This window comes from Eubalaena glacialis, chromosome 1 (genome assembly GCF_028564815.1).
Source record: "Eubalaena glacialis isolate mEubGla1 chromosome 1, mEubGla1.1.hap2.+ XY, whole genome shotgun sequence".
NCBI lineage: Eukaryota > Metazoa > Chordata > Mammalia > Artiodactyla > Balaenidae > Eubalaena > Eubalaena glacialis.
Genome location: NC_083716.1, coordinates 15,024,475 through 15,052,122, shown reverse-complemented (window position 1 = coordinate 15,052,122; position 27,648 = coordinate 15,024,475). Strand labels below are relative to the sequence as shown.

General features: G+C 37.3%; 1 protein-coding gene across 1 annotated transcript in view; it reads left to right on the top strand.

Moving 5' to 3' along the window:
- Window positions 1-27,648, top strand: part of ATRNL1 (attractin like 1) — a 701,048-nt gene that overhangs the window by 575,685 nt on the left and 97,715 nt on the right. The window contains exon 28 of the mRNA XM_061191223.1: window positions 14,722-14,836. Within this exon, the coding sequence (XP_061047206.1) occupies window positions 14,722-14,836 (115 nt within the window). The remainder of the gene's footprint in view (window positions 1-14,721; window positions 14,837-27,648) is intronic.

Below are 27,648 nucleotides of genomic sequence, written 5' to 3'. Positions count from 1 at the left end.
ACACCCACTGGGAGGTTCAAAGGCTTGGCCTCTTGCCTCAGTTTGCTGCAACTCTAAAGGACCACCCTCTGCTCCCCAGAGGCCTCTGTTGCAAATGCATCACAGATCAACTTCTCCCTCTGCCCCTCTCTGCCTCCAGAACCCCACGCAGATGTTACTCCTGAGGGTACTTCCCAATAAACTTCATGCACACAAATCTTGGAGTCTCAGAATCTGTTTCCTAGGAAACCTGGACATACAACATATACTATGTCTACATTCTAAGGAACAATTATTATCACTATTTCCAATTTTATGAATGTCATCAGTTTTATGATGATCACAAAACTCCCATAACCTAGTGAATTTTCCCATTGACATTTGCCATGCTGTGTGCTATGTAGCTTATTTCTCAAATGAATGTAGCTTAAACGACCTCAAATAGAGGAAATGCCCTGAGGGACTAGTATCAGTCATAGTTTCAGTATGATACGTCATGATCATTTCCAAAACAATGGGGGGAAACGGTGGCAACCAATCAGTACTCTCTGGCCATTCAATTAGGGGTCAGATTGTGACTAGGGAGACTGTATTCGTTTCCTGGGGCTGCCATAACAAATTACCACAAACTTGGTGACTTAATACAACAGAAATGTATCCTCGCACAGCTGTGGAGGCCAGAAGTGTGAAATGAAGGTTTTGGCAAGGTTGGTTCCTTCAGGAGGCCCTGAGGGAGAATTTGTTCCCTGCCTCTCTCCTAGCTTCTGGTAATTGCCAACAAACCTTGGCATTTCTTGGCTTGTAGATACATCACTGCAATCTCTGCCTCTGTCTCCATATGGAATTTTCTTCTCTATGTCGTCTCTATATGGCCTCCCCTCTTTTCATAAGGACACCAGGCCCACCCTCATCCAGCGTGACTTTGTCTTAACTAATTATATCTGCAAAGGCCCTATTTCCAAATAAAGTCACATTCTGAGGTTCTGTGTAGGCATGAACTTTTGGGGGATACTATTCAGCCCACTTCAGAGACCAAGTCAGGAAGCAAACAAGATTTGCTTCCCTGTTGGTAGCTTTATTTGTGCTGTGAATCTTTTAATTAACCCTGCTGTTCTTTTTGAAGAAAATACAGTGAGACAGTTGTGTGCAGTGGGCCACACCCAGTGACAGAAGGCTCCTCAAAGGCTTAATCAATTAGATAATTAGTAGGACCAGGAGGGAATTGGTAAAGCAGCAGGGGTAAACCGGAGGAAGGATCATTACACAGACTCTGACCATTAACTTTTAGTTATACTGAAAAAGGAGCTTTGGGGGAAAAAAAAAAACCAAAACAGATTTGGAGAGAGTTTTTTTCACTTTTACATACTTCTTTTTCCAAAGCAAGCTCTGATGAGGTAGTTGAGTTCACACAATCAAATCATTTGAGGAAAAAGCCAAAAGGAATGCAAATATATTTAGTTTGGTCGCTCAAGGGATCCACACATCTCAGATCATAGGTGGGGCAGCAAGCCTATCCTGTGAGTTCCAGAGACCCTGGGAATGACCAAGATGACTGCATGAGGACCCCATGGTCCTGCTAAAAGCATCTACTGCCTACTATCCACTTTCCTCTCATTTCTTCCCTCTTAGCCCTCTTGATTATAAAACTAAGGCAATCTTAATCTAGCAAATAATGGTGAGAGAGCTAGTAGGCAAAGAGGCTTCCCAGGCTACACAGAGACACATAAAAGCACACTTAGTAACCATTTCTACATATGCCCATAAGATAGTTTTCTCTTTGCGGTTTAGGCAGAAAGGTTTCAGGGAATCTTTATCTTTTTTATGGGTATTTTCCCTCTGAACTTTTCACCACTTTCATTGATCAATTATCATCTCTAAAAAACTTGGAGCTTGGTTCCACCTTTAATGCACAGACACTTGTAATACTGGTCCCTTGCTCAGAACCAAGTCTTAGTGAAAATCTCAGGAGGGAAAGATAAAAAAAGAGATCTGGATATAGAAACCTCCTTTACTGCCCTACCATGTATCACCAAAACAAAGGGGAAGGGAAGTATTAAGGTGGACCCCGATAAAAATGGCTGATATTCGATTGGTTTTAATTAACAAAAATTGCATTTGCAAATGATTTGACGTAATATAAAAATTTAAACATCTACTTTTTGTCAGGCACTATGTTAAGTGCCTTATTCATATATTATCTTTTATAATCCTCAGAGAAACCTTGCAGGATTGGTGTTATAAACTAATTTCTATTGACGAAGCTGAGGGAAAATTAAATAATTTGCCCAAGGTCCCATAAGATTTGAACCCAAGTCTGCTTCACATTTAGTAAAGTCATTTGGGCCTGATGAAGTACTTCAAGACTTTATGATAAGATTATTCCCAAACACTATGGTCAAAATTCTTGAAATCAGAAAGACTGCTGTGCCCACAAACTTCAAGTGACGTACGAGGATTGTTATAAACTGTCAAGAAGATGTCTGTGGTCCATGGGATTGGTGATGTAGTCACTGCTTTGAATGATGCTGACAGGTCACAGCACACTGATAGCAACAGGTAAAGAGATACTGGGGAGGATGTGAAAACCCCTTGAGAGGAAGATCACTTTAATTTTTGCATTATTGACGGGTTTTACAGAAAAGCGGCCATGTTACTCACTGACAGCTGTGCAATTTGCCTTTATATAAAGAGGCAAACAAAAAGCAAGCTCTGCATTGGTAACTTCTTAGAAAGAAAAGAAAAGAAATTCCTAGGGCTATAGCTATAATGTACATATTCAATATTATTTTAGTTTCAGGTGTATAACATAGATTTAATATTTTTACAAATTATACTCCATTTAAAGTTATTACAAAATAATGGCTATATTTCCCAGTGCTGTACAATATATTCTTGTGGCTTATCTGCTTTATACATGCAGTTTGTATCTCTTAATCTCTATCTTGCCCCTCCCCCTTCCCACTCCCCACTGGTAACTACTAGTTTGTTCTCTATATCTGGTGGGTCTGTTTCTGTTTTGTTATATACATTTGTTTGTTTTATTTTTTAGATTCCACATATAAGTGATAACATAGAGTATTTTTCTTTCTCTGTCTGACTCATTTCACTAAGCATAACACCCTCTACATCCATCCACATTGTTGCAAATGGCAGAATTTATTCTTTTTTATGGTTGAGTAATATTCGTTGTATACATATACCACATTTTCTTTATCCATTCGTCTGTTGGTGGACACTTAGGTTGCTTCCATATCTTGGCTATTGTAAATAATGCTGCTATGAACATTGGGGTGCATGTACCGTTTCACCTTAGTGTTTTGTTTTCTTCAGATATATACCCAGCAGCAGAATTGCTGGATCATATGGTAGTTCTATTTCTAGCTTTTTGAGCAGCCTCCATGCTGTTCTCCATAGTGGCTGGATCAATTTACAATTCCACTAACAGTGTACTAGGGTTCCCTTTTCTTTACATTCTTGCCAACATTTGTTATTTGTAGACTTTTTGATGATAGCCATTTTGACAGGTGTGAAGTGATATTTCATTGTGGTTTTGATTTGCATTTTTCTGATGATTAGTGATGAACATTTTTTCATATGCCTATTGGCCATCCGTATATCTTCTTTGGAAAAATGTCTACTCAGGTCTTTTGCCCATTTTTTAATCAGATTTTTTTTTATATTGAGTTGTATGAGCTGTTTATATATTTTGGATATTAACCCCTTATTGGTCATATCATTTGCAAATATTTTCTCCCATTCAGTTGTCTTTTCATTTTGTCAGTGGTTTCCTTTGCTGTGCAAAAGCTTTTAAGTTTAATTAGGTCCCATTTATTTATTTTTCCTTTTGTTTCTTTTGCCTTAGGAGACAGATCCAAAAAAAATATTGCTATGATTTATGTCAAAGAGTGCTCTACCTGTGTTCTCTTTCAGGAGATTTATGGTTTCAGGTCTTTAATCCATATAACGTACATATTCATACATACATTTGAAATTCCATGTGTCTTCAGTATATTATGGAAGTTGATATTCATAAGGGCGATCACTGGACATGGAGACAATGCTAGATTACCTTTAGTATATTAGAGTCTGGTTGAGAAGCAGAGAAGTGGGTATTGAAAGAGATTTCACACTTACTAAAAAATATACCTTAAAATAGCAAAGTCTTTATAGGGTTAATGTTCAACTTTCTGGGAAAACTCTGTCATCCAGAATGACTCATTCCCTTAGACATCTAGGTAGGTTTTACTGTATTTTAATTATATACATATTTTTGTAACCAGTCAGATAAGATCTTTCATTCAGAGTTTTGTCCATGCTTTCGTTACTTATAATAGGCTGTGATTGGCATAATAATCATACCAGAAAGTCATTTATTATGCTGGATCCATTAACATTTGATTCCTCATTAAGAATATTGCCATGTCTGGACTTGTATTTTTTCTGCTGACAGTTTTCACAGAGTTTCTTGATTTAGTTTTATGATTGAAGTTTCAGAAATAAATGTTTTAATTTAATGTTCACTTGGTATAACAGATTTGAACAATAGTTTAATAAAAAAGCACTGTGAGTTCCTGATAAAGAAAAGTTTGTTGATGTCCATTTGGGATGATTTGCAGCATGTCTTGGTGAAGGTTGCACAGAGGCCCACTATGTTCTGCACTTGTCAGGTTCCATCTGAGCATCTGTAACTTTCTAAGCAGGTACTGATAATGTCAGTCATGACCAGGAAGAATGAGAAGGGGATAATGAGAGCCCTGTTTCACAGAGGACCTCAGCCTCCTCTCTGACCTCTTCTCATCCCTGTCTAGTCAACACTTCTGAGGCTCTATCCCCAATGAACTTCTAGCAATTTCCTAAACAAGCTATGTGCCTTTATGCCTCTGGGTCCATGCTTTTCCTGCTACCAGAACTCTCCATCCTTCATTCTCCTAGTCATCCTCTGCAAGGTAACGTCCTTCCCCATGAGAACTACTCGTCCCTCCTCCTCCTTCCGCTCCCACCCCCAGGGCTCTGTGCATAACTCTGTGAGCACATTTAGCTCTGACATAGTCTTAGTTGCCCTCAGCCTGACTGCCCTGAAGGAAGCTTTACCAGGGCAGGCACTGTGCCTGTGTAGCGCTCTACCCCCAGTTGCCAGCAGGGGGCCTAACACATTTATGTTTTAAATTGAATTGATCTATCAGCGGCATGACTAAGGTCACATTTTGCATTTACGACATAATGTGTTTTGGAAAGGACCAACATGGAGGGTAATAACAAAATCCTGATTTTCTAACTTTCCTGCTGGTTTATATCCATCTGCTATAGACGAAGCTTCTCTTTATAACTTTTTGTCATAACATGTAGAGATTTACCTTGTGCACAATTTGGAAAAGAAAAATCAAATGCTCATTTATCCATGAAATACTTATTGAACACACAGCTTAGGTGCCAGGAAAAGTTTACTCTATGTAGCACATAATGCTCACCGTCGGATCAGACTCTTTGATAAAAGCAGAGAACAAAAATGAGAAAAATTGGCATTGAGATCAGATTTTTCCCACCCTATAAGCCGTCAATAAAATTCTCCCTTGGAGGCTTAATTTCTTAATTAATTAATTTCAAACCATTAACAGAGCTTTTAAAAATATGGTACCTGCCTTCAAATAGCTTACTTTTGAGTTGAGCATATTCTTTAGTGGAACAGAAAATAATTCTAAAGCAAAGTGGGAACTGGGAAGAATAGCATAATAATAATAATAGCTGACCTTTACCAAGTACTGTGATATATATACCTATGTGGGTATGTGTATATACATACACATACAGATACATAAAATACATATATTCTATATGTATATCTGTATATAATATACATCCTATATGTATATAATATATAACATTTAATCCTCATAACAACACTATGAGGAAGGTATTGTTAGCTCCATTTTACAGCTGAGAAACTTGAGGTACAGAGAGGTTATGTGATTTGAACCCAGGCAGTGGTTGCTAAAGGTTGTTCTCTTAATCACTACATTATACTTCCTCTCAATGGTTACAACAGGAAAAATAACTTACTCCTGATTATTGAGATAGAATAAAGTGAGGAGGTCCTGGAGTGGCCTAGGACGACCTGGGATGGCTTCTTGCCGACTGAGAGTTTTGAGCTGGATCTTGCAGAAATGGTAGACATTGGCAAGTAGTCTAGGTGGCTGAAATGACCAAGAGCACAGGGTGGCTGAAGCAAGATGGGAAGTCAGTTGATTTGGGAGGCACGTTTGTCTCTCATACTTAGCAGTATTTTTTGAGGTCAAAAAGGACAGTCCAATTTTGAAATTAGTATATGAAGTATAATGGTTAGGTTGCTTTTTGCACAGAGCTATGGAGAAAATTACAGGTTGTAAAAAATCTAATTATGGCAATTATTTAATAGATAATCTATTTCAGATTTTTGAAAAATACTATCAGGAATCAACTTTTAAAGATAATCTGTTCAAAGTCATCTCCTATTAACATGCATATGTATTGACCAACTCAGGGGCAGAGCATGATTATATAATATCTCGAAAAGAGATACTATCCTCATTTTCTGGGACCTAAATACCTGTGAAAAAATAGGTGGCAAAATAACTGCTATCACAATCCAGCCTCTTCACTCCCCAAATCAGTGCCACACAATTAAAATAACAGCAAAACTCAGTTAAACTATATATTTTACTATAGATATAAACCTTAAATATGTGTGTATATGAGTGTGTGTGTGAGTGTGTGTGTGCGTGTGTGTGCATATGTGTGTAGTGAGAGATTTTGAACAGAGATTGAAAGTAGAGACATTTCAACAAAGGAAAAAGTATTTGGTACGATATGAAAATTAAGTTTACGATAGAAATACCTTTGAAACTACAGGAGCAGCATACTAATTCTGTGAATATTATGTTTTATTCCTTTACCTATTCCCACATGTAATACTTTATTCTCTTTGAATTTTCTTCTAATGCAGTTTAACCCTGGTTTTGAGAGTGTCCATCAGCTTAATTTCTTTTATTAATATGAATTATTCTCCTAGCGAGAATAATGTGTTATAATAAAGCTAGCTAATGTGTTTTTCCCTTTATCGTTTCATGCAAATGGTAAATAAGGAGAGAATATGATTTTCACTTTTGGTTTTTTCCCAAGTCTAAACAACGAAATCAGAGAATCTGTTTCTGAGATCTGGAGTCTTGGTATTTGTTGATCCTATAGAATCAACACAGTTCATCAGCTGTGAGCCAAATCATCAGGCTGACTTAATTCAATGTTCAGTAAATTAATTCTATTTTACTAATGTGACTAAAAACTAAATTTTATATCAATATAAAGTCATTAAACTGCAAATACCAACTTGTGCAAGCTGTTGAAAAAGACTCATTTTTAATTATAAATGGATTCTGATAAGAATAGCATTAAAAGTGTTCTAATAGGGAAATGTTAGAGTGATTAATGTGCAGTTGTTTGCATTTTTAATATTTCACTCATATATCAGATTAGTATTTGTGCATACTGTCAGACTTTATTCTGTCCTTGTCAAAACACTTATTACTGCTGACAGGTATAACATATCCACATTAATCCTTAATTCCTTGATTCAATTTTCTAATTGCTTTTTTGGCATGCAGTGGTGGCCATTTAGTATTATGTGATGTATTCATCATATGGTATAATAATGTGCTTTAAAAATTAGATGTGTCATTTAAAGTACTTGAACAGGAAAAAAAATTACTAAGGATTGGAAATTTCAAATTTCACTGTACTTAGACTAAGTGTTAGATATTGTTATGTCACACATTCTGGAGGTTGTCCATAAATCAGAGCCACAGAATGTTGAAGAGATCCCAAAATCATCCAGCCTACTTGTTCATTTTCCAGTTGGGAAAACTGATTCAGTAATATGCCCAGGATCACACAACTAGATACTGGCAGAACTGGTCCTAGAACTCAAGTGTTCTGAACCCTGCTCAGAAATGGGGCAAGTATACGCATATAATTTTTATATTCCTCCTATTAATAGTCAAGCTGAGAGAATGAGAGACTCCTTGGCTTCTTAAGCTATATTTTTTAGCAGTGTTGTATAGTGGTTAAGAATAAAGATACTAGAATCAAACAGACCTCGGTTCCAATCCTGGATCTGCCACTCACTAGCTGTGTTACCCAGAGAATATTATCTGACCTCTCTGAATTTCAATTCCCTCATCTGTATAAAATAGAAAATAACACAATAATGCGTATAAAGTGCTTAGCACAGCTCCTGGTTCCTAGTAAGTACTCAATAAATGTTAGCTGATATTATTTTTCAGTGTTTTATTTTATCCCTTTAATATCCATAATTTAATTTAATTCAGTTTCTACCCACTCATACGTTTGATGAGTGGGTAGAAACTGAGTCATACCTCCCAGTTATCTCACCATGTGACAATTGCATTTATTCTTTCATTTATTCATTCACTTACCATGTGTAAAATGCACTCCATTAGATGCTATAGGTAAGGCAAAAAGGAATCCAATATGATACCTGCCTTGGAAGAGTAGGAATCTAATAGATTCCTATGTTGTAATCTAATACAACAATTACATCAATACCTGTAGTAAAAGATTGGGAAACATCAGTCCCCAAAAGGTAACACAGGTGCCATGCTTAGGCTTTTCAAAGAGAGCAAGTAAGTACAGGGCCAATAGACATGAATAAGAAACTGGACCTGCCCTCAAGGAGCTTGTTCCAGTGGGAAGACAGGACAGTTGCCCAAGTGTCATTCAAGGTGGAAAATGAAAAGGGCCGTAACAATTAAAGAACTAAGGAGGGAGAGACTAAATACCTCAGACCAGGGAAAGCTTCATGTGTGAGTTGGCTTTGAGGGATATATAATTTTAGGAAAGTTAGAGGCCTATAGGAAGGATCTCTTGGACAGTAGGAATATTATGAATGAAGGAAGGAACAGATTCTGGAAGCCCTGGGCACAGACGTTAAAGAGTGAGCACTTACCTCGACTAAAACATGGAGCTTGTGCAGAATAAAAGATGAAGTTTGTGGGGAGACACAAGAGCCTGGCAACCCTGAAATGACATCTTGGACTCCATTTTACAAAGTGACAGCTCTCAGCCCGTTTTTGACACATAGGCATGTTTTTTTGGCAGCAAAATTTTTGAGATTTAATGTTTTAAATAAATCTTGTACTTTTCAGCTCACTGTGGTGCCGACCGCTTTTTATTGTCTTATTCTGCAAGTTAAGGCAGTCTTCTTACCTATTATAGACAGTATGCATAACGGTTAGGCATACAAGCTCAGAAAATAGACTGTAGTTTTCCAAATCCTGGTTTGGTCACCTATTAGGTGTGCAACCTTAGTTATGTTATTTAAACTCTTTGAACTTCAGTTTCACAAATTATGAAATGGGAATAGCCCCTACCTCTTGTGGTAGAATTAAACCCATGTAAGCATTTGGCATAGCATAAGGCATATTGTAAGCACTTAAGAAATGTTAGCTGTTCCTTGAAGAGATTTGAGTTTTCAAGCCCTACTGAGGCAGTACTGAAAGTTTTGCTTTTGTTTTCTATTTCATTTTATTTTTTAATGCAGTATAGTTGGTTTACAAAGTTTCAGGTGTAAAGTAAAATGATTCAGTTATATATGTGTGTGTGTGTGTGTGTGTGTGTGTGTGTGTGTGTATACTGTTTTTCAGATTCTTTTCCATAGTACTGAAAGTTTTTTGAGAAGGGAAATAACATCCTCCTAATGTTTGGAGTTCTAGAGCATTGAACTAAAACCCTACTTAAATTGCAATGACTAGTCCAAGGACATCAGATAATTCTCTTAAATCCTTAGCTGCTGGGGTTAGTTTCCAGTGTCACCCACCTACTCCTTCACTCACTCTTTGAGAAGGCCACTGGAGGAAGGAGCAAGTAGCCAGCTTTGCCTGTTGGTATCTTCTAAACATCCAGTGATTCTTATAGCAGCAGCTTCCCAGGCTAGATCCCAGGTTCAGATGGTGGCCTTCCTTTTTTAGGACATGTTATTATGAGTTTTAAGAACTGTAATCTTGAAAATCCTTATGATTCCAGGAGCTTCTCTGGTAATTTGCTTGTCTTTAATAGCTGAAAAATGAAAAGAGTTTAACATAGAATTGTTGCTCCAAAAAAACAAGAACTTGAAGATATGAGTACAATAGTTTGAAAAACACTAGTGTGAACAAAACAAGTCTTTTGTAAAAGCTCCATGTGCTTAATAAACAAGGACTGCTAATTACATAACTGTCAGTGATATTTTCTGGCACGGTCTAACGCCAGCTTCTTTCGGTATAACAAATATGAAAATGCCTAAAAGTGAATCACATTTGCTGAGTGCCGTGGGCAAACAAACCCATGCCTTATCTCTTTCAAAGGCAGCCATGGAAAATACATGATAAATTGCACAGTTCAGTGAACATGTTATGTCATTGTGAAATGATTTTGATTCATGGTTACGTATTTATTGCTAAACAACTGACAAACCTCAAGGTATCAGAAATATCATTCATGGGGTTTTGCTATTTTCTCTTGCAAAATTCAAGTGCTATAAAGTGTTTTTCTTTTTTATTTAAAATACTTTATTGAAAGTGATATTTGCCACAGTCTTTGGAAATAATTTTTTACATTATATGAATTCCTGCCAGCAGTGTCAAAGAGCTGTGCTAGTCACTAATATTTTTATCATAATGAATAATTCATATTTTTGCTAATATCCTTTTATGAAAATTTTATAGCTAAAAATAGACAAAGTTGTAAGCCAATTTGATTTCAGAATAGGATTATAATCTCCTTTCATAGAGCTTATCAATATAATGAAATTTTTGAATGTTTTCTGTGCAATAGCAGTAGAATTAAGAGTGAGAGAATTATATTAAAGAAGATTTTACAGAAGTGGCTTTTATGCAAACATAATTCCTTTCCCATGGTCAACATATCTTACTATACTCTATCCATTGCTGACTCTCTTCAGTTTAAAGTATTAAATAATTAAGCCATTTTCTACTTGAAACTTAGTTATTTTTCACTAATTTTTCTCTCAATTGGTGCTTTTCGCATCAGCATTTGATGTTTACAAACCTTTTATTCTAGTGTTAAAAGCATCAGGAAAGGTAGCCTGACAACACACAATATGCACAAGGCATGTTGTAAGCACTTAATAAATGTTAGCTATTCATCAACTGATGTACTCTCAAATTGTGTCTTGTTTTTCTAAATCTCGTAAACCAAGAACCACTGTTTCTCAACTGGTGGTTTTGTTTTGTTTGTTTTGTTTTGTTGTAATCATGAAATTCTTCTTTTCTGAGTTTTATAAGCAAGTATTTTAACGTGGCTTTGGATATTTTGAGTAGTGCCGTTGAGCGCTTATGAATAAAATGACAAAGAAAACCTTGCCTGATGGTAGAAATGATAAATTATTTCTTAGGTATATTAAAAGAGATTTGGGTATTTCTAATATATCGCCATCATTTAAACCTGAATTCATTTTATTTTCCTTTAGTATATTTTAACCAATTGACCTTTACATATACTTTGCATTTATTAAATTAGGATAAATTTTAGTAGCCTAGAAATACGATTCAAAACATTCATAGTGTTTTTCTTTTAGCCTTGGAATATGACAAGCCTATTCTCTAAATATTTACATCATTGGAGAATATCTATGTACTTATGCTGATTTTGGCTTAACATTTTCAAAAATAAGTCTGTTAAATTAAATGTAAGCTTTAAAGGGGAAAACCATAGATCTTGTAACTTGATACAAGTATTGCAACATTGCTTACAGCATTTTCTTGGAAGATTTTTATGCCCTTTACTTCTACTACCATGGCCACTTTCACCTTTATATTGAAAATTCCCAAAATGTATCTGTATGAGGATAATTTTAAAACATGAGATTTATGCTGCTATAAAGGAGAAATCCTTTATAACCACATAAAACCGTTGTCACCAGAAATTTCAGTCTAAGTTTTACATGAAAGGGAACATATTTTATCTTTAATGCCTTATTAAACTTTCTGGAAATGGCAATATTCTAAAATATTCTAGGTGGATGACTACATATGTCTGTATTCCTTCTGAAAAATTCAAATATCAGTAAAAAAAAAAAAAAGCCTAAGCAAATCATTTGTTCTAATAATTAAAGTAGTGGTATTTTTTCTTCCATTTAATTTTGCCTTTATGTGTAGATGTTACTTTGATTAAGTCAACCATGTCTCACCTGTACTTTTTGAGTGAAATAGCCAAAACCACCATTCCTCAGCCAAATGATGTTCCTATTGTTTCAAAGGTGACGTTGTATTTAAACCTAAATTCTCTGTGTGTTTTTGTTCACATGTGTATGCCTGGATTGTGTATGTTCACACACATGTGCTTGCACATGTGTTTATGTTTGTGTGTGTGGGTGCATGATTTTTTTGTACATTCACAATATGATAAACTGCATTGTGTTGCTAAGAACATGGACTCAGGAAGCAGCCTACCTGAGTATAAATCCCAGCCCTGCTACTTCCTAGTTGTGTGAATTTGAGCAAGTTTTTTTAACTTCTTGCTTTCATGTTCTCATCTTACAGGGTTGTTGTAAGATTTAAATAAGTTAATATATGTAAAGCATTTTGAACACCTAATTCATAGTAAGTATTTAATAACATACTAGCATTACCGTTACAATCATTATCATATATTCATTTACTCTATTTTATTTCTAAAGTCATATTATTTATACAAATGCATTGGTGGGTGATTATTACTTTTGTATTTCACTGAAGTGATAGTAAAGATATGCCTTGCTGTATGTCAATTATAGCTCAATAAAACTGGAAAAAAATTTTTAAAAGATACGTCAACAGAATATTTTGGATTGTGATAATTTGAGTAGATAAACTGTTATCATTGGTGAGAGGAAACAGTTGCAAAAAAGCAACAGAAATTGCATAACTTTGTGGCTCACAGACGACATATCAAATATCAAATATACTAAAATGCATTCAGGGACTTCTCCTGGCGGTCCAGTGGTTAAGACTTCGCCTTCCAATGCAGGGCGTGTGGGTTCGATCCCTGGTCAGGGAGCTAAGATCCCACATGCCTCGTGGCCAAAAAACCAAAACAGTTTCATTGTAACAAATTCAATAAAGACTTTAAAAATGGTCCATATCAAAAAAAATCCTTAAAAAATTGCATTCATTTATTCAAATGTAGGCCTGTTGCACATCTACAATGTGCCATGATTTAGTGTTAAAATGACACATGGTACCGTATGATCCAGCAGCAATCATGCTCCTTAATATTTACCCAAAGGAGTTGAGAATTCATGTCCACGCAAAAACTTCTACGTGGATGTCTATAGCAGCTTTATTCATCATTGCCAAAATTTGGAAGCAATCAAGATGTCCTTCAGTAGCTGAATGGATAAATAAACTATGGTACATCCAGATAATGGAATATTATGGAGCACTAAAAATAAATGAGCTATCAAACAATGAAAAGACACGGAGGAACATTAAATGCGTATTTTTAAGTGTAATAAGTCAACCTGAAAAAGCTGAGTACAATGTGATTTCAACTATATGACATTCTGGAAAAGGCAAAACTACAGGGACAGTAAAAAGATAGTACAGATGAACCTATTTGCAGGGCAGGAATAGAAACGCAGATGTAGAGAACGGACTTGTGGACACGGGAGGAAGGGGAGGGTGGGATGAATTGGGAGATTAGGTTTGACATAAACACATTACCATGTGTAAAATAGATGGCTAGTAGGAACATGCTGTATAGCACAGGGAGCTCACCTCGGTGCTCTGTGATGACCTAGATGGGTGGGATGGGGGTAGGGGGAGGGAGGTCCGAGGGAGAGAAGGGATATATGTATGCATAGAGCTGATTCAATTCATTGTGCAGCAGAAACTAACACAACATCGTAAAGCAATTATACTCCAATAAAAAAAAGACACGGAGGAAAATTAAATGCATATTTTTAAGTGAAGTAAGTCAATCTGAAAAAGCTAAATACTATATGATTTCAACTATATGACATTCTGGAAAAAGCAAAGCTATGGGGACAGTAAAAAGATCAGTGGTTTCCAGGGGTTGGGGGTGGGGTGAGGGATGAATAGGCAGAACAGAAAGGATTTTTAGGGCAGGAAAGCTGCTCTGTATGATACTATGATGAAAAATACATGTCATTATACATTTGACAAGCCCATAGAATGTACAACACCAAGAGTGAACTCTAATGTAAACTATGTATTCCGGGTGGTAGAGATGTGTCAGTGTTGGTTCCTCAGCTTGTACACATGTGCTACTCTGGTGGGGGATGTTAATGATAGGGGAGGCTGTGCATGCATGGGGGCAGTGGGTTTATGGAAAATCTCCGTAGCTTCCTCTTAATTTTGCTGTAAACCTAAGACTTCTTTAAAAAATAAAATCTATTAGAGAAAAAAAACCAAGATAAAAATAGAACAAAGCAATGAGTACTTTTCAAAAATTGCAAAAATATGTGCTAATATATAATGCCCCAAGAAAAATGTCTTCTAAATGTAAACGACCACCATTACAAAAAAACTACATATTACTACAATAAAATATTCAATTGAACTATTAAAAAATGAGAAATGGTTTGCCTTCAACCACTAGGAATAAACATTTTAGCTGCCTGAAGCATAGTAGGAAAAAAGTAAAATAGCAGTGTCATGTAAACTATGCAAATTTAGAATGGGTTTTCTTTTTCAGGGAGCACCCAAACCAATAGCCATTGAACCATGTGCTGGGAACAGAGCGGCAGTTCTGACTGTGTTTCTTTGTCTACCACGAGGATCATCAGGTGCCCCTCCCCCAGGGCAGTCAGGTAAGATGAATGAGGCACCATCAGCAGTTAAGCAAAACATGTAGACTGAACAGAAGAAATAAACAATACTACCAGATAGCACAATAAAGATATTTACAAGGTTCTAATTTACAGCATGGTAAAATTTTATTAGAATACAAACTTCTACCCAAATATCTAGATATCTGCCTTGCTATAAATTCAGATTTGCAAGTGTTTCTCTTAAAAAATACGTGTTGAATATATGTGTGTATTTGTGTATAACATAACACATGTATGTACGTACGGACACACTTCAATTTGTTGTTGTCATTACAATGAATAATCTCACTAGCAGGGCAAAGTGACCCTTTTGGGCAGCTTCTTTTCTCCCAGTATGTGTGTCATATGGGATGCCAAATTATAAATATGATTAGAAGCTTGTTTCATAAATATGGAATCTAATTAGGGAACTTACATGTTTGGAATGTTTTATGGCATCGGAGGATAAAAGCTTGATGCAACCATCCTGGAATATTGAAGATAAGTTCTTGCTGTCAGCACCAGACAGGTGGGGTTCATGGACCCAGGGACCCTCTCCTTCACTTGAGCACAGCCAGCCTTTTCCTCTGATTCTCCTTTTCCTGCGTAAAAAGTATATTTTGAATTCGAGGTAACTCTATGTATCCGCTTAGAGATCTTCTCATTGCTTCCACATTGTCCACATTGTAAGCATGCCCAGTGTTGAGTATAACTTGTAACTAAATCACAAACCACGCTTATTTCTCTCTTTGTGCATATCCTCTTCCATCTGCTTACAATTTCTGATTATTCTTTCTCCCGATTGTTTTCTTTAAATGACTCTCAGTGAAATGGATGCTTTTTTAGGGTCAGGGTGATTTCAAATCTTTCTCTTCAGTTCCCCTTAAGGATAAAATAAAGTGCCAGACATCTGGCAGGTTCTCAACAGTAGTTGATGATGAACTCAGCTCCCTGCTTATTTTTCTTTCCTTAGTTCCCTAGTTAGCTTTGACCTTGCTCCTCACTTTCTTGATTTGTGTCCAACGAGACACAAAAATGGAAGCTACGCTACTTCATACCTTATAAATTTTAAGATATTTATGTAACGGAATTTTTCCCATACAGGGACAGAGGAATTCCATCACCTTTAGACTTGTCATTTATGGTACCTGATGATATCTTGTTGCAGGAGTTTCTACCCAAAGTTCATTTGTAGATGTTTATTCAATGAAACAAACCTTCTCATATGTTGAGCCAATGCCTCACTTTTCTCTTTTCAGAACAACCAAGGTAAATGGGATGCAGTAAATAGAATAACTTGGCACTGGGCAGATAAGATGGATAATTGTAGGTACTGTGCCCAGCTAATGGAAGTATTGTTTCAAAGCTGGGATGATTTCCAAAACAAACACTTTACTAATGAAAACAAGTCTATGTGATATACACCAAGGTTCTTCTAGATCCTTGACAAGATGATGTACTGATGGGCAGAGTGAAGGCAACTGCCAATACGCTGTCCCTTTAACCTTTGAAATCTTTTTGACTGATTTGAAAAAGCCAAATAACAGTGTGGACCATTACCTCAGCTGTGTTTTATTACAGATGCATTGCAATTACTAATGGTAATGCTAAATTAGATGTGCATAGTGTTTTACTCTTTACAAAGTATTTTCCTATTTTTCACATTTGATCCTTATGACAAGCCTGTGCCATAAGTATTATAAAACTCACTTTATAAATGAGAGACTTGGTGTATATAAATCTCTGTATTTCTATACTCAAGGAATAATTGGAAAACTATTAGAGTACAGAGCAAAACAACAACAAAAAATACTTATTACTAACATTCCAGGTAATTTTTCCTGATGATCTATAGCAGAGAGCTTATTTCTCTATAATCTACAGCCCATGTCTTCACAAAGCCAAACATTTGGAGGAGTACTGAAAATGTCCCCAGGGTTAACACAAGTAGACAAAACCTTGAGTTAATTCACAACACTTTTTACAGTGACTGTAGATTGACCTATGTTGAATATCTGTGTGAATAATTCAGGATGAGTTTGTTCTTTGTTTAAAAAAACTAATAAAATTTCTCTAGCTAACTTTATAGGAGTAGGAAGAGGAAGAGTCATTGATTCTACTCCTCCAAAATAAAGCATTGTCTTCTGTCTGCAGTCTACTTTGAAATGCGTCAAAGACATAATGTTATTGATGGATGGATAGTAGGATGAGTAGATGGACAGATATGTCATAAAGCAAGTAAAGCAAAAGTTAATGGTAGAATCTAGGTGATGGGAATACTGGAGTCCATTGTAAAATTCTTTCCACTTTGCTGTATGTTTGAAATTTTTTATGGTAAGATGTGGGAAACAGTAAAATTTTTTGAAAACTCTTGACTTTGCTGGGGGAAAGTAAAGGCAGTGCCTATAGAGAGAAATTTTCTAATGTTCACATCTATGTTTTCCCTAAACAAGGCAAATGCTGACACCAGTATACAAACGAAATGACTTATTTTTTCACTTTTCATCAAGATATTTGGTGTGTACCCAGTCAATTAAAACTTAACATAGCATCATCCAATATTTGAGAGGAAATGCCTTCCAGTGATAGTTTGGGAACCATATTGGCTCTCAGGAGGGAAATATTGACATTGGTTATCTCATTGCTAGAGTTTGGCTTATCTCATATCTTTACAGGAAGTCCATCTGTGTGCCTAGGCTTATCACAGTGCCCTATGTTTAGAAAGCAGTTCACAAATGTTCTTGATGATTATGATAATGATAGGAGACCTGGGAAACATGACCTTGAGCAACCACTTCTGTCTATGAGACTCAGTGAACAACAATAAAATGAGCAATTGAACTAGAATCCATTCATTGATTCTCAAATTGCACAGCTAGGAGCCTTACGTGCTGAAGAGCCTCCTCCAGCATTGGTGCAGGGTTAGAGGTTAGGGGAGTTAAGAAGGAGGTAGAGGAGTAGCTTCATGGACAGACTCCTGACCCCATCCCCACTGTGTGAAGGGCAGGGCGCCCAGAGTCTTCTCTTGGCTCTTGGGCTATTTATGTCTCCTAATGTGAGTGTCTCTATTCAATGAGGAATAAGCATTAATTATTAGATTAAAAGTCCTCTTGCAGTACTTTGCACAATTTCTAATTTTTTTTATCAGGCCCTTTTTGAAATGTAGCTTCCTAAATGTCGAGTGATGCTTTTCATAATGCACTCTTCATTGCTATGAATAAAAGCATTTAAGAGAAGGACGAGTTTGGGGGTATGGAGAAGGTGGAAACATCCTATGGGCATGGTGGTTTTCTCTCAGAACCTGAATGTCAGCACTAACAAATAAGTGATTCGGAAACAAGCAGGGGCTAGTTCTGGCCATCTCTTTTAAGTAGCAAGTAGTGGGGTTTTTTTTTTTTTTAATTCAAAATATGGCATTGTCTTTGGACTTTATTCTCTTTCTACCAGCATATATTTCAGTAATACTTAGCAAGTAACAATTAGACATGGCCCTTTAATGTCTGTCTAAAATGTGTGAAGTCCCTTCCATGGCTCTCATCTTAACAGAGGTCAAAAGAGAAACTGCAGATTCATCCTTTAGATTACCCCATGCAGTAATCTTTTCCTTCTTCTTCTTTTTTTTTTTCCATGTAATGAATTTAGATGTTTATGAGCAATTCTCCCTCTAGGTGGCTTAGAAGAGTAAAAGCAAAAAATATTAAATAGGCTTTTTGGCACTCCTGGAGCTGGGCTAATTAGGTTCCCTGTTCCCCAGCCCTGTAAACCTGCTGCTTCATTCCTGTATTTTCTGTGAGCAACCACTGCCAACAATGCCAGACTCTCTTGGGCTAAAGTGGGATTTCTGCTGTTGACATATGTACACAGCCACTTTCTCTTCTGCCTCAAAGTGGTTGGAAGACTGATGTCCCTGTAAAAACAGGGCATATCAAGTAACCCTGATGCATGTCCCCAATCACCTTGGACGGCAAAGTCCCCAAGCATTTTAGAGTCACATTAAGATGAAATGTGGACAAAGTAAATAGAGCTCTTCAAAAGCATAAATTGAAAATGATCATGATTGTGTCACTTTGTGATGAAGGATTATGGATTTCATAGTTTATGGATTCTTAGTAATATGAAGCAGATTAACTTTTCTCACTGGATTAAAAATCCGGTGGCCCAAATGTCCACTGCCAAAAGCTAAGTGCTTCACCTAAATGTAGAATTTTGCCCTGATCTTGCCTTATGTTTGGCAAAAAAACAAAACAAAACAAACAGAAACTGCTGGAAAGTCTAAGGTTTTGAAACTTTTTTCTTTAGGCTTAGAAGTTTTGGCAGGATGACCAGATTATTTTGAAAACTCTAGAAATATTGTACGATGTTTAAAAATGATAGTCTACCCACAGTGTCATGGGTAATAATGACAAAAAGAGAACTTTGGTTTAGTCAAATGAAAAGAGGAGAACAAGAACTAGTAATTCTGAGCACTGAAGCAGGTTCTTTACATACACTAATTCTTTTAACCCTCTTAATGAACCTGAAAAGTAGCTATTATTATCCCACTTTTACAGATTAAAAAAAAAAATCTGGAAACTCAAGAGAGATTAAATGACTTGTCCGAGGGCCAATACAGCCAGTGAGTAAGTGAACCAGAATTCAAATTCAGGGCCATCTAGATCCTCAGGCTGTGAGACTCTCCCTCATCACTGTGCTTCTCTGGATAAAGATACAGGGGTACTCGGGATAGCCCATATTCCAGAAAAAGCTTTATATTCAGATCAAAGAGGAAGGACCTGGAGGGTTCTGCTAAGCATTGGACTTAAGGGGGCAAGAAGGATATATTTACCTTTCCTGGTGATTTAACTCCAGAAATTTGGTAAAATGCAAAGGTGCACGTGCCATGACACATCTGCTAATGAAAGTATGACTCCGTTGTGTAATAACAACTTGGGGCATGTAGTTATAGGAAAAGAACTTCGGCTTGTATGTGTGAGTTATGGACTTGGGAGTCACAAGTCCCAAGATGTAGATCCAGCTCTGCCACCAGCTAACTGTTTGGCCAAGTCTTTTCATCTCTGGGTCGTGGTTTCTCATGTATAAAATGACTGGATTGGGCTAGGAAATCCTAAGATGGATTTCACTCTACTCCTATTGTACAGTTCTACTACAGATTATGCTAAGTCACACCAGTTTGGGATAGGAAGAGCAAATAACTTGTTTCTAAGTAGTACCTTATCTTTCCAGCTGCTCAGGACCAGTTAAGAAGCTATATTCCTATGTATATTGCTTGTTAGTGAATAAAAATAATTAGCATCAATCCTTAATTTTTTAAAATAATTTTAGTCCATTTCATTTTTTTAATTAATTTATTTTATTTATTTATTTTTTGGCTGCTTTGGGTCTTCGTTGCTGCGCGCGGGCTTTCTGTAGTTGGGGCGAGCGGGAGCTACTCTTTGTCGCGGTTCAGGGGCTTCTCATTGCGGTGGCTTTTCTTGTTGTGGAGCACGGGCTCTAGGCACGCGGGCTTCAATAGTTGTGGAACGTGGGCTCAGTAGTTGTGGCTTGCGGGCTCTAGAGCGCAGGCTCAGTAGTTGTGGCGCACGGGCTTAGTTGCTCCGCAGCATGTGGGATCTTCCAGGACCAGGGATCGAACCCGTGTCCCCTGCATTGGCAGGAGGATTCTTAACCACTGCACCACCAGGGAAGTCCCGGATCCTTAAATTTTAAAAAAATTCTTAATAATTTTATTAATAAAGGCTAGTTCTCAATCTTCTCAGCATGTTTAGAAGATGTAGATCGTTCATATTGCCCCACTTTAGAAATAAGTAAAAGAAATCTCATAGCACCAATGAGAGGTAGAGGGTCTCTACAATCTCAGAGATGAATTGGGAGCAGGCTCCAGGTCTGCTGGCTCTCAGTGCAGTACTCATGCCTCTGAAGCCAGTTTTTTAAAGCTAATTTGCATTTTCCAGAACCTTCTGGAGTTTCCTGTCCTTTAGGACTCTGTTTTCGTTCCATAACTCTGCCACAATATCTTCACACTTGTAGAAACACACCTGTTGATCTAATCTTAGCACTCTGTTTGAGGTGGCTGGAATAAGAAATAAAACTACTGAATTGTATCAAAACTTCATTCTAAAAATCTGTCATGTTAGTGACCTTTTAAGCGCAAATTCAAATATTGTTTACATCCAACATATGGGTCTTCATAAAAAGAAAGAAAAAGTGGGCACTCATGGCAAAACAAACTACAAAATTAGGAAAGAGAGCCCAGGAAATGACAGAGATAAGAACACATGTCTGAGATTATTGTTAGTAATACGACTTTGTGTCAAATAAAAAAAAAAAACCCTGATATTAAAAGTAAACAAAATCAACAGTAGGAACTAATTTTATCTTCTATCCAAAATATAGTTATTATGAATCTTCATTTGTTACCTTTATTCATTCAAGAAATATTTAAAAGTATCTGCTACATGTCAGGCACTGGATATATGGTGGTGAACAAAACAGAATTCCTGCCCCCACAGATTTTAGAGCCTACATGGAGGTAAACATGAACAAATAATCATGCAAATAAACCCATAATTATAAAATATGTTGTTTTATGAATAAAGAGTAGACAGTGTTATGAGAAAGAGGTGAAATAAAACTGATGTACAATTGCTAAGCTTTAATATCTTTCCATAGTAGTAACAAAATGGTAAACGTAGTCATTAAAATGCCCTTTCCTCAGTTCTCACTTGTCATCACGTCTCTGTAGTGTTTGTTGAATATTCCCCATCATGCCTCTCCAACTTCTGGAAACTCCCTCTGGTGTTCTTTACCTCAGTCTATCACAGGTGCCTACTTAGAATTTACTTAGAGATAATGGATGTAGAGCACCTCGCCTCTGTTCGTTACTGACTTCTTCTGCCCTCTGAGTACCAATAGGCATTCCCTAAGGATTAGTCCGTAGCCAACTTCTCATCCTTTTCCACTCTCTCCCTTTAGGGTGATGCTCTCTTTGCTCATTTAGGGGGCTTTTCAGATGATAACTCCCAACTGCATGGGTCTCCAGCCAACACTGGATTTGATAGTGTTTCAGTATAAAGTAACTCTTCCTTCCCCCTCTCTCCTGTTACCGTCCCTGCTCCCCAGACTAGCTCTTCGACCCCGACTTTACTGCTTTTGTAAAGTCCATTTCAGAGTGACTCAAGTTTGAAACTTTGGAGTTAGCTTTTTTTCCTCTCTCTTTCTCCTCTTTGACCTCCAAGTAACCACGAAGCTCTTTAGATTTTACCCCTGAGGCAGATAGAACAGACTTCCTTCTGCCATTCTTACTCCCTCCATTTTTTGCTCAGACCCTGGTTGCCTCTCACCTGGACTTCTGCCAAAGGAAAGCACAGTTCGAATCATACCACTCCTTTCCTCATAGACCTTTGCTGACTTTTCATTGCCTGATGAAATAAGTCCAGACATTTACTCTGGGCTGTAAGGTCCTCCTTGACCTCTCTCCAACCTTCTTTCAGGTTTAGCAGGCACAGAGTCCTTGCCAGTGCCTACCTGCACAGCACCTCTGGCTAGTTTGGGGCCCTTGTGCAATTACTTTAACCTCTTGAACCCTCAGTTTCCTCGTCTGTAAGGTAAGGAAGATGACTGGGTAGAATGTCTTTATGATTGCTGTTAGGCCTGTAACTATGCATGTGTATCTCTCCCTATGATTCCATGAGTGTATATGTGTTGTTGTCACGTTCACTATTGTTCCTTGTTCCTGAAACGCCCTCTCCCTCTCAGCTGCCTGTGCTCAAAGCCCAGTTCAAATGCCACTTCTTCTTCCATGAAGCCTTTTCAGTTTCCTCCATACAAATGTGACCTCATTCTCCTTGAAATCCTATAGAATTTGCTGGGTCACTTCTTTACTGCTTTCTAACATATATCAAAGTCACTGTGTACTTTTCTAACTTTCTTCCCAGGTAGTAAGCTCTCTGAGGGCAGTGGTTATATCTTAGTTTATCTCTGAATCCCTAGTAGCTAACAAGTTCTTGGTACTTAGTAGTTGCTTGATAAGTATTTAATTAATGAATAAAGTTAATTATCCTTAAATGGTAGAACTTCTTCACCAAAAGAATATGTAGGAAATATGTAGATATATACTACACAAATGTAAACTTTACTAGGTAAAATTTCACTTTAGGCCCATACTCTTTGATAGAATGGATTTTATGTTTTCATGATTCATGTAGGAGTCAAGCTACATTTCTTAGGGACTAAAATCAAGCCCAACACTGAACCTTTGATAAAAAATATCTATAAAACTTACTTGCTCAGATTTAAGGTTCAATGAAAATCAGAATATTAGTGAAAGATGACACAAAATAATAAAGCAAATTATATTTCCAATGTAATATATGCTAAACCTATCATAAAGTTATTCTGTTTTTATAATTTGGACTTTGTTTTCTTGGATAATAATTTTTACAAAACCATTTAATTGAAATTTGAAAAAGCACAACTCAGTTCCACCCTTTATGATCAGAAAAATAATATTGAACCTTGTGGAATAAATGTCCACATATTACTTATACACAGGACAAATAATGTCACAAGATACACCTGGCAAATAAAAAGTATCAATTGCTCTTGTAGCTGTTACCATTAACATACACCATTAACACAATCTATTCTATGCTCATTACTATTCTTTGAATTATCACTGCCCTATGAGGTATATATTATCACTTTTATTTCACAGATGAGGAAAATTAATTCATGGAGCTTACTTGCCTACATAGTAAATAAGTGATGGAGCCAAAATTTAAAACCAGAAAATTTCACACCATGGTGCTCTTTCCATATCTTTTTTTGGGGATGCGGGGGGTGGATTTTTTGGGATAGCACAGGCTCACGAGCTTTTTCTTTTACTGACAGTGTCACTGTGAAGTAGCATGGCCATCGTTCTCTCATTTGAGATGTTAAAGTTTATCTCTTGTGCTATTGTCAATTGAGAGAAATTGATGAATGTGTAAATGAAACAAAGAAGAAAATAAAGACAACAAACTTGAAGAATAGTGAACATGGCTAATTGAACATGCTGCAGAAGTGAGTGAAATACCCTAAAAGTTAACCCACTCAAATACTTTCAAGATAGAGCAATTAGAAACAAACTCACATAAAAAGTCAGAATTTATGGACATGAAAAATGAGACCACCAGCACTGAAAGCATGGCCAACACATTTTTCTTTTCTTTTTCTTCTCCCCACGTGCCACCCCTTTCAGGTATTTCTAGAATTGACTGGTAAATAATTACTGTGGTCAAAGAGAAAAATAGGAAAAAGTAAGCAACTCAACAAATCAACTTACAAAGCCAAAGGGGAAAAATCAAGATTTGTTTGGAATAAGCAAGCTGCCCTTGAAGCCACAAAACAACAAAATAAGAATTTTGTGGGTATGAATAAAATTTAAAGGCTAAATCACCCCCTGCCCCCATATTTCTTTTGATAGGTAACACCATGGTCTATATATAAAACTGCCAATTAGTAAAACATTTTACTTTTAATTGGTCATGAGTTAAGTAGTCCTGCATTACGTAGGTTTAGGGGAATTTAGCAGAAGGCTACCTCCTGCATTTAACAAGGATAGACGGGTAATCCTGAGTGTCAGAGAATTTTAGAATTTTTGGAGCTTTAGAAATGGCCTTAGAAACCACTTAGTTCTATCCAACATTTTGCAGAGGAAACCTGGAGAGCCAGAGGTTGGGAGAGACTTGCCTCAGGTCAACGCTGAGCAGGGACTACAGCCAGGGTCTCTGGATCCCTCATGCAGGAATGGACTTTACCCCTCCCTCATGTTTATTATGCCAGGTTGCAAAATATAACCAGAAAAAATTAATAACAATCCACTTCTTACTAGAAGGCAGTACCGCATATGTTCTGCCACCAGGGCAGAAATGGCAGACAGAAAGGAACTCCCTAGATCCAAAAAGGGAAATTAAGTAACTTGAGAAAATATGTCTCCTTAGCAGCAAACTGACAAAATGCTAAGAAAACGTGGGTCAAGGGCCCTGGGAGTTCCTTCTTCTCACATAAACATTTCTCTGGGGACCACTTCAAAGGGCCGGTGGTCCCTTAGCAAATCCGGTGGGAGTACACTCAAGTTTTCATAAAAATTCTATGTTACACTGTTAGCTGATTTAGTCTCAGACCTACTTTTCCTGTAAAATGATGCCATATCTACCAAAGGCATTTTCGAGTTTTGATATGCCTTTATTCTTAATGAAAGGTCCAGTGGAGGAACAAGCACCAGTAGTAGTAATGTTGAATTCTAAAAAAAGGTAAATGTTGATTATAATTACATTCACTCCTTAAGACCAGAAGGCTTAAGGGCTTCCAGGGAAAGAGTTAATGGCCTTCTGAAAAGTGAGTGACTTACCTCCTTAAATTCACCTAATTATTTGCAAATTAGCATAACCCATCTAAGTTGGGCCAACCTCCCTAACTGATGGGCAGCAAGTTCAGGTAAAGCACTGGCAGAACTTAAGAGAGAGCTCATCCTCTTCCTTAAGAGCTGGGAGGCTAAGTGGGTCCACAGGACTCCCAGGAGGTGGTTTGAAGAGTCTTCATGGTCCCTGGGATCGTCATTTAGAAGCCTTGGAGGAATAAATGGATTTCTGCCCCATGAACCTGCTGTCTGACATAATTTGAACTGAACCTTGAAGGCCCTAGAAGTCTGGATGCAGTGACCATACACTGAGTTCCATTTATTCAGCGAGCCAGGCAAGGATCATCAAATCAATAACATGACTATGCCATCTGCTTCCATCATAATGAAAAATGACTCCTTAAGTTTTCTGTGAGGCAATTAGCTCTGACGGTAGAGCTGCAATGGCGAGGGGCCAAGTCACATTTGTATTCAAAACTCCACCAGTGAAATAGAAAGGAACTGTTGTCCATATTAATAGATACACAAAATGTATAAATAGGGTACTTTGGTATTACTGTATTGATGGATATTATTATACCACTGCAGAAACACAGAGATAGGAAGGGCACTGAAATGACATCTGGCTCATCCAACTGCTTGCAGCCACAGCTGGTGACCCTGTCCAGAATCATCTCGGACAGACAGACTGTTTCTGAAGACTTTCCCAAAAGACATACCCATAACTTCCGGGACTAATTCATTCTGTTACTTAACAGTCTTCACTGCAATTTGATTCCATTTTCTTTTGTTCTCTTTCTTCTTGTTCTCATCTTTCCAGAAATAGAGAACAGCTGATTTTGTTCCTTATAATTATCTGTCACTTGGGTGCTGGAAGGCAGTTTTGAAATCACCTCCCAGCCTTCAGTTCAGGTTCTGTACAGGACTCCAGGTCCTTCCATCCCTGCCTTAGGACTTCCAGCTTAGGTCACCTCGTGATGCTCAGAATGCTCTTTGACCTTCCCAGATATCTCTGGCTTAAGAACCATGAAACAGAAAGGGATTCTAGAGGTAGTTCTGTCCCTTTGTTTGACAGATGAGGATACCGAGGTTCACCTGAACAGACTTCCTTAGAGTCCGATGTTTATTACATGGCAGGACCAATGCTAGAACCCAAGGGGCTCTCTCTGGCTTTATTCTCACTGTTTGTTTTTCAGTGCCTAACCTCTCTTGTAAAATGAACTGCCCTGCCTCGCTGGTTACTTTCCCACTTACAGTTCAGTGGGACTCCTCTGTAGGAGGAGTCCTAACCTTTTCTGCCATTCCGCATTTTGTATTTATGCTCACTACTTTTCTTGCACAAGAAAAGGGAGCAGTGAGTTTCAGTTCATTTCTCTGATGTTTCAAGGTCGTTTTTGAAGTCTAATCCTATCATTCCAAATGCCATTCTCGTGCCCTGTCCCTATTTGTGTTATTTGCAAATATGATGATTTCAGGGAGATATTAAATGCCTCACACTGCTGGATTCCAACGTGACTTTTAAAATACCACTTGTTATGAATACACCATACCTCTGTCCCTTTGCAAGTACTAGTCCTTCTGCCTGGACTGTCCTCCAATACACACACCTACCCTTTCCCCATTATTAGAGACTTTCTAATTCAAGGGTCACCTCCTCTGTGAGACTTGTCCCCATCTCTGCCCAACCGTACTTTTTTTTTTTAATTTATTACTATAAAAATTTTATTACACTATGACTACTCTACCCAGACAAGCTAAGGGCAGGGATTTCCCCATTGTTTACCATTATATCTCCAGGGGCTAAGTGGTGCCTAGAGCATAATAGAAACGCAATATATTCGCCTAATTATTTTCCTTCTTTCTCCTACTCACCTGTCTTTCTCGGTGATAACTTCCCAGAGTCCAACTCTTAAGCTTCCTGTGAATTCATACTTTTGACTGCATTTTATCCATGTACTTATTATTTGTACCTTAATGTAAATTAATTCTAAATACTTCTTAGGTTTAAAAAAACCCCTCCTTAATCTCTGGTCTAAATTTTGGCTTATGAAGTAGAATTGAAAACTTTACTGAAGTTAAAATGACTGATTCCTCACTACTGACCAGGGCTGTTATTCAGCCTCATTCTGGAGACCTATTTGTCATGGGTCATGTTATTCATTTTGCAATATGATTTTTTTCTATGCTTATTAACAGATTTCTTTGGGTGTTTTGTTATTTTTTTCCACATATCAGAATCTGACTTTGATGGTTTGGTTATTCTTAAGATCATTGTTTGATCATTTCTAAGACCGTTCTTTTTTCCTATTCTTAAAAATGAATGTTTCATAGGCTCTTCTTCATTCTTGGTGCTTTAAGCGGTATCAGAGTCCCTACCAGGGACTTGGTGGCCTAGATGGGTCACCAGACCCTG